The sequence below is a fragment of the Morone saxatilis genome, unplaced genomic scaffold (genome assembly GCF_004916995.1).
Source record: "Morone saxatilis isolate NCDOM2014 unplaced genomic scaffold, NCSU_SB_2.0 Contig23, whole genome shotgun sequence".
Taxonomy (NCBI): Eukaryota; Metazoa; Chordata; class Actinopteri; family Moronidae; genus Morone; species Morone saxatilis.
Window position 1 is genome coordinate 20,983,664 of NW_023339796.1, and position 8,953 is coordinate 20,992,616.

The 8,953-nt window shown below is 38.5% G+C and overlaps 1 protein-coding gene across 1 annotated transcript in view; it reads left to right on the forward strand.

Moving 5' to 3' along the window:
- LOC118334833 (myosin-7-like) overlaps positions 1-8,953 on the forward strand; it is a 27,165-nt gene that overhangs the window by 10,198 nt on the left and 8,014 nt on the right. Inside the window, 1 exon segment of the mRNA XM_035670907.1 lies at positions 2,794-2,929. Coding sequence (XP_035526800.1) covers positions 2,794-2,929 — 136 coding nt within the window.

The window sequence follows — 8,953 nt, forward strand, 5'->3', positions numbered from 1 at the left end:
ACACACACACTTCATGCACATGTGGACATGCAAAGGGGAGAGATGGTGGAGTGATGGGGCTGCCACGTTACCAGCACCCCATGAGCAGGTTTTGGGGTTAGGTTGCCTTGCTCAAGGGCACCTCAACAGTGCACAGGAGGTGAAACTGGAACCTCTCCAGCTACCAGTCCACACTCCATATGTTGTGGTCTGTGGGACTAGAACCGGCGACCCTCCGGTTCCTAAGCCAAGTACACACTGAGCTACTTACAAGGTCTAAATCTAAAATAGCTAAGTATATAAATTGGACTAATAGCACATATTAACAACTTTTACATTACTTTTTCAGGAGAGACTGTTGAGACATTATGGTGCGTCCCTACTCACATCAGTGGCCATCAGCTCTTCAGCATCATTGATGGAGGCTACAGTTGTCTCTCCTTGGGAGATGAAGGCGTAGTCATAGGGGTTGTTGGTGATGAGCAACATTTCTGAAAAGCAAAACAGAAATGTTAGATTTTGTATGCTTTGGATACAGCAACATTACAACTACTAGTTGTTACTGGTCCAAAGATCAGTTGTTTTTATTTACCAAGCAGCTCAGGTTTCTTCTGAGACAGAATCTGATAGAAGATGTGATAATCTCTCTCAGCCCTAAGCTGAAAGGTGACGCGGGACTTTTCCAGCAAATCTGTAAAGACATTTGCATTATGTAGGGAAGATAACCACTGTGAACCTATGAATAAACAAGATGAAAGAATAGAGAAGAGACTACTTACAAGTCTCAATATCAGCTGAGGCCAACTTTCCACTGGCTGCAAAGTGAATTCGGATGAATTTGCCCTAAAATGTATGACCAAAAAAACATTAGAATAGAATAGGCTGCTAGAATAGAGGGCTATTTCATTACAGGAAAGCGCTTACAAATCTGGAGGAGTTGTCATTCCTGATGGTCTTGGCATTCCCAAAGGCCTCTAAAGCTGGGTTAGCCTGGATGATCTGATCCTCCAGAGTACCCTAAAAAGTACAGGCATGCAACATTCATTTAAAAGAGTAAACACAAAAGAAAAACGCTGTCAAATGTTCTATGTTGTCATTTAAGCATCAAAACCTTTTTCTCAGAGCCTGTGTCCTTCTTCCCGCCTGCAGCTGCAATGCTGGCAAAGTACTGGATGACTCTCTTGGTGTTCACAGTCTTTCCAGCACCAGATTCTCCACTGAAGAAACAAATTGAATTGTTTTGATAAATTGACAAATCACACACACCTAGTCAGGTTTTTTACTAATCAACAATAATTAAAACAAAATCAGAATTTTAGGCCTTGAAATGGCCTTGAAATGTCTTAAATATAATTTTGACAGGTCATGGATTTCATAAATGAACTTTACTTAGTTGCATTTTCCAGTCTCACTTTTAAATGTGTATTGGGGAAAAATTGTTTTGATTAAACAAAACTAAAAACCGATATGAAGCCAATACTGATTTTGCTTCATATCCTTAGTACTTTTTGCCTGTATGGACGTATCATAGGTCTTAATTGCACTGATAATGATCTTAAAAATATTAAATTAAACCTGTTGAAAACCTGCCAAACTGTTGCACTATGACTGTTATCCATAATCAATATAGTAACCTGGATTTTTTTAAGTTTATTCTTCTGTATCGACCTATTTCAGCTAATAAAACAGTACAAAAAATGATCACAGTAGTGACCGCATCAAGGTGGCTTGTAAGTGAATTGCATCACATTATAACATTCCAAAAGAATATGTACTGATTGAATGTTGTTTAGTTATTTAGTTTCTTGCCATTAAATCCATGATTTAATGTTCTATTCTTCTAGTCCAGTATGGAATTAACATGCACAACTGTTCACTCACAAAACCAACAAATATTTCATGGAAGGCTGCTACTCTCATAGCATGATATTATTCCCAGTTGCATTATAACAAGGTCATGAAAACATAACTTACGTGATGAGAATTGACTGATTTTCTCTGTCTGGAAAAGAGAAGAACGTAAGTACTCTAGGATTCCTTTGTGAAGATCTGCTTTATATTTATGTAAATGTATCATAACTGTAGCTAAATTACCAGTTAGCATGTACTGGTAGGCATTTCAGAGATTACGCGGAATGAAGATATGGTAGGATTGGAGCTCTCACTCCTCTTCCTTCTCTCTATAGTCGTACAGACCACTTTCCTGGTTTGTACGAGTTGCAGCCCACTTGTAGGGGTTGACAGTCCACAGAAGAGCCCAGAGTAGGTCTATGAGAATGAGAAAGAGGGGCAAACTGTTTAACATAAAATTCTATTAGCCATCGATATATGAATGTGTAGTTGTAAAGGTGAGGGTTACAATCTTTGACTCATAATGTTTTTCAAAGCTGTAAACTCACATAGATCATCCATGCTGCATAACGCTCTTTGAGGTTAAACAGCACAGCAGGCTCATGGAGGAAGGTGAACATTGCCATGTCTTCAATTTTATCAAACTTTGGTGGGTTCTGAGGGTGTACATCACACTCCTTCACTGTGACAGTCTGAAAATGGAGATAGTCAGCATTAATACTGTTATGAATCCTGCAGAATTTCAGCTACTTTCAAAGATTAGTCATTTTTGAGTAAATGTGTATGACGGAGCACAGGATGATCTTGTCTCTACATCAGAGTCTCTGGCTGATATTTTGTCTCTGCCGTATGTGACAAATGGACCTGAATCATGTCTTGCATTACCACTGTGTCTTAGGAAACCAGTTGCATCCCGGGCAGCTGTGCCTCCCAGCTCACTGACCTTTCCTTTCGCATTTTGAGCTGTGACTTTGTCCCCCTCACGGCTGGTGATGGAAGCCTTCACATACTCCTCGTCAGCGTCAGGAACGAAACACTCCTTCTTCATGTCGAATGGACGAGTCTGGGCCTCCAGTCGCTCCCTGTCTGACTTCCTCAGGTACGGGGCTGCTGCCCCGAACTCTCTCATGGCAGCATCACCCATTTTTTATTGTGTCTACAAGAAAAAGAATCAACTATGTTATATACTTATTAGCATATGCCAATATAGTCTTTTTTATTTTTCTTTCTTGATTTTTTATCATATTGGCAGTACAATTTGGTAGTCATAAAACTTTTTTTTAAATCAAAAAACATTTTTCAAATGCTCTTACCTTTCCAATCCTGGCTAAGGAGACTGAGGTGTAATGGTCCTGAGGAAAGAAAGAATGGAAACTGATGAGACAAATCAGCAGTCCTCACCAACACAACTTTCAACTTTCGTTGATTTGTAAGCGACTGTCCCTTCACCTTACCTTGAGATAGAATGGTGACCTATGGGCGCTTTCACCATGAGTTCTCTTTTTAAACAAAGCCTCTCTTCCAAATATGGAGGAGTGTTTCAGGACCCAGGAATGTTATTGTGTCTGAGTTGGGTTGGGGGTACATGAAGGGAGGGGGTTAATGCCCGGAGAGCAATATAGAAATCAGCGGGCCAGAGTCTTATCAGTGATGGGGTCTCCTGACGAGGCCATATTAGGACCTGCTCCATGCAGTGTGGTGATTAATCATAGGTATCCTCAAGCAGCCAGGGGACCACAACTCAGTCTTTAAATAGACACAGAGGAATTCCTTTTTCATCATCCCTTACAGTCAGTCTGTTACAAGAACAATACAGAAGCATCCTCACTTAAGACAGAGAAGACTGATAGTAATCAAAAACCGCTTAAATGTAATTTAAATGGTGCATGGTTTAAATAGATGTAAATCTGGTAATATGCTTAACTTCAGGATGTAAAAACCTCTCCAATTTTTTTTTAAAAATAATTTCTTATTCTATATATTATGTGTGATTTAATATAATTGGTGTAATAGAAAATTACAATATCGACAAATAACCAATATTATATATTATATATATAACAAATTTCCAATATAAACATATTTTACATATTTTAATATAAATATTATATATAATTACATTTTCTCATGTATTACGTTTATTATTGCTTCCCTATTTATCTGTGCACTTCTGTTTACTGTGATAGTAAAAAAAAATATCTACAAAACAAAATTAAAATTAAAGCAAGCAAAAACTAAAATTGTATATGCATTATGTATGTTTTGTTTTTGGAACTGAACATGATCACCAAAAAAAATCATCACGAAAAACATTTTAACATTATTCAATATACATTTGCATTTATAATACATACAATGTTAAATAATACATGAGTTGGAGATTGAGAAAAAACAAGCAAAGGAAAACAATCAATAGGATCATTCACATTCTTTGCATGGTTTAAAATTACACAGAGCATGATGTAAATGTAAACTACTGGTATTGTTGTCTAAACACAAAGGAAGCCACAGAAAATATCTGGGGAGATATTTTAGAGAAGTATGTCATGTATGGGTCTCAATTACCCAGAGGGCTTAAGTGGAGTCGCAGTGAGGCATTGGTAACATACTGTGTTCAGTTATCACAGAATGGACCTTGTGGTAACATAAACAGCAGCCAGATACTGAGTGGGTCGGTCTAAATACAGAACATTAGTCTGTGCGATTAACCAGGCGACAAGTGCAAGGCACACAGACAGAGGTCTGCCACAGGTGACATGCTTGAGATTCACTGAAAGTCAGTAATGATGACACAATAGTGGGCTGTGCCAGAACAACATGCGCCAATGTGATACCAAGGTCAGTGTGGAAAGCCTTCTACCATTATCAGACAGCAGCTAGTGAAAGCTGGCCCCTCAGTTACAGTCCTGTTGACATGGCATTGTGTCTTTGAGGACAAAGATAACTGTGCGAAATTCCTGCTGAGAACCCTGCACTGATTGAGAACAGCCACAGGGGCTTTCAGGATCCTGTCTTCGCCTGCATCAAGGATCAATTGTAGCAGATGAATGGGCTCTGTTTCTCATAAATTTACTGAGAGTGACAGGTATATCCCACAGCCCATCAAATTTTTATCTTCCATTTAAAATGCCGCTCTTGGTGGGGTCTGAGTCTAAGCTGAGCTGCTTCAGTTCGGTAGGTCTTACCTCCACACATACTTCTGATATCTTTGAAATCGACTCCATTAACAGATGTTGGTGTTTTAGAAATCTCTTTCTCCAGAAGTAAATATACACCTACCAACTGCTCACTCAGGTGCTGTTCATTAGGCTTACTGACACACTTTGCTTATTTAAATATTATTTAACCCACTATATAATAACAGCTAAAGGTGGGATCAGTCTTTCTTTCGGAAAGATAGTTGATTGTGAAGTCTCATTCTCAAGTTCTCAAATAAAGACGCTTTCGAGAATGACTGACCCCACCTTCAATCGTTTATGACATAAAACTGTTTTTTTTCTGCATATACAGAATATGTATAGCAGCTAATGCAGAGGCAGTCACTAGCACCAGTAATCACTGCCCCTTCAAAGGTTAAGAGATAAAAGGAGGGTCAACAGCTGCTGACAAGTACTGAGATTATTTCCATTCTGATAACTTCCCCGGCCCTGTTACTGACAGCTGGCGTCAGGGTGCCAAATGTAAGTGAGAGATTCCATGCCCCTGCTAAAAACCCAGTGAAGATAACACTGATCTTACAGGTCAAATGTCTACTCAATAAAAGAAACATGATTTAAATGCTTTGTTTATGTCTAAACAAATAAAACATTTAATTAAATACAAACTGGGGAAGAATATATAGATGGAGCATTTAGCTACATGTCCCTGGCACTGTAACAATAGGCACCTACTCAGCAACTTAGAGACTACTCTAACTTTCTTCTAATTTTACTACTTGATAGCTATTTTGTGTTTTTTTCTTCTACTTTACTCTGTGATTTACTGTAAAGCTCTATAAAGTACACATCAAATCACAACAACATGGATTCCAACAGTACAACTGAAGGTTTGAAGTAAGTTTGTACGCTTCTTTTGTTAATTTAATTTAACTGTACTGACTAATGATGTACCCATGTATGCCCCTAGTGTTTATAAATAGGGATTTTGTTGGATCCCAATTAAATGTGTTCTTTATTTAACCTATTCTCCACATATTTGGCACAAAGTGTTCATTGCAGCTTTTATGACTATGAATATGACCTTACATCATCCATCCGGGATTTTCTGTTGATGAGGTTTGAGTTTCTATATGTGGTGCCCTTTTCTTTCTTAGTAGTAATTATTGCTCTTCATTGTAAGTAACCAAATTAAAAATGTCCATATAATCACTTTTGCTGCTGCTGGAAAAAGCAAAGGACTTTCTGTATAGCAGATACATTTTCCTCAGAGAAACCTAGTTAAGAACTGTGTGCATAAAACCTTTTATAGCCTGGCTATAAACTAAATCACCATTGTGTTAGAGTAGTCAGTGACAGCAGCAAGCAGAATTGTATAAAAACTATATGATAATGTCAAAGATAATTGCTTTTAACTCCAGAGATAAGACCATAAGCATCATATACTGTGATAAAGGTATTCTAATTGTAGAGGCAGTGAAATCTTCCATCTTTGGTCTGTCCTCTTATTCATTCGAGCATGGGCTCAGATATCCTGTTAATCGTGCTGATAATCCTCAACACATACTGTGCTGTATGTGGTACACCTCTTTAAACAGAGGTGTGAATGCCATTTCATTAGCTAATAGATACCTGCTTGTCCACTCAGGGAGTCAAGAACGTGACATGTAATAAGAGAAGAGACAGGACTCCCTGAATTTCACACAAAGGGAGTCCACGGCCACCCTCTCCTCCCTCCTCCTGCCCCAAATTGTTGTTTAGTATCCAGCTGCAGCAACAATGACTGAGACCTGACATCAACACCAAGGCAAAGCTCTAGACAGGTAAGAATAGCACCTATCAAAGCTTATAAAAGAGCTTTGATAGATGGGGATTTCTCTTCATGTCTCGATAGCACTGCAAACTACTTCCCCCTCGAGTTTAGAAAACAGCTCAACTTTGATTTGTAATACTGGTAACCCTTGAACAACAACATTTTAAGAATATATAAATGAGATTTATGTAAAAACTAATCTCATCTTAACATGTCTAATAACGTGTAAATGTAGGATAGACATCCCAATGTAATGTGTTTTTTATCTGTTGATTTATTATATATGCTCTAGATATGTGATTATTCATTCCTCCCTAGCCCTGTGGAGGAACAGGCAGACTTGAACAAGGATTTACTGAGCAGCTGCAAGTGATTATGTCTGGTATCATAGTAGGCCTGAGTATGAGCATTGGTTTATTGTTGACCTTGAGGCCCAGGCTCTTGGGCTTTCTTTAACTCTATTTTAAGAACAAGAGATTTGTTTTATCTCTCTCTATTTTAGCAATCACCTCACTTCAACTCTTTGTTTGTTTTTGGGCCATCTAACACCACACTTCAGTGGCACCCAGAGTTTTCCTGCTTAGGCCTAACCCGGCTCTTCAAGGTTCCTAATCCTCACAGTGACGCCTGGCTTTCATCATAATTTACCTCAAAAAATTTTAATCAATCTCACATTGAGAGTTTTCAAAAATTCTTGGTGGCAATTTTATTGGTTACCTCAGTTGTAATACTATGTATATACAGATGGGTAGGACAAACTAACACAAACTTCTTTTCTCTAGAATTCTCTCTATTCTTCCCATATGTGTTCAGTTCATTCACATAATTTTCATCAAACCATTCTATGATCCCTCGTGTCCTGCATCAAAGCATCTGCATTCGTCATGTTTCTCCACTTATTCTTTCAGGTTTTTCCTTTAAATTTTCATGTTTATAGATTTATGTATTTCACCAAATACTGTCATATTTATAAAATTACTTACCTATACTTAAAATACAGTACTAGAATATAAGTACTGTAAATTTGTTGCTACTGACCAGTCAATATAATGTACCAAAGTAACATTAAATACAGTATTTCCTGTACAATGTTTCATGAACTCACTCATTAAAAAAAAAATGGAAGAATACAATCTTGTGCAACAGCTTGATCAGATTTTATTAAGCACTACAGGTTGGGAATAGTGATAGTTGAGGGAATCTATGGTACACAGCAGGCAAAAGGATTTCTGCCGGCTCCAAAGCTTCACTCCTCATCAAACCCTTTCTGTTGCAGCCGGGGGAGGTTGGAAAAAAAGAAAAAGAGAAACAGCTTTAAGGTCTTCAGATTAGTATTGCTTTTGTGCCACAAAGCATTATACTTATTAACTAATATAAACTGAAGCACTGCTATTGACCTGATATGTCTGCACTAATACTTGAAGAGCAAAGCAGCATACAAGTTAACTGAAGCCAACAGAAGGCAGCATGTGTTAGCGTCAGATGCTGTGCACCTGCCACAGAGTGCATGCTTCAAACCTTGGGGCCAGCATCCCGGCTCTTGACACGCAGCTTGTTGACCTGAGACTCTGCAATGTCAGCTCTCTCTTCAGCCTCATCCAGCTCATGCTGCAGCTTGCGAAACTTACCAAGATGAACATTAGCCTGTTCCTCCTGTTTAGGTTAAATAAAAGAAATACAGTTACACAGTGAAAAGGGAAGACGCCAAATGAAGACCTCACTTCATAAATTTCCATACTTACAGCCTCCTCAGCAGCTCTCTTGTAGGCTTTAACTTTCAGCTGCAGTTTATCTACCAGATCTTGGAGGCGGGCAATATTCTTACGGTCCTCCTCAGTCTGTGGCAATAAGAGACAAGGTTACAAACCTCATTTCCTTAGAAAGAACTTGAACCACACATACAGATTAATGAAGCTAATTACATTGTACAAACCTGATAGGTAAGCTCCTTGATACGGCGCTCATATTTACGGACGCCCTTCACAGCTTCACTGCTTTTCTTCTGTTCCATTTCCACCTCATTTTCCAGCTCCCTCACCTGCTCAGGGACAATACTTTTTGGATATTTTGCTAATAATGTCACTGCTAACCAAAAATGACAGAAATCACAAATATACTCACCCTGGCCTCGAGCTTCTGCATCTGCTTTTTGCCT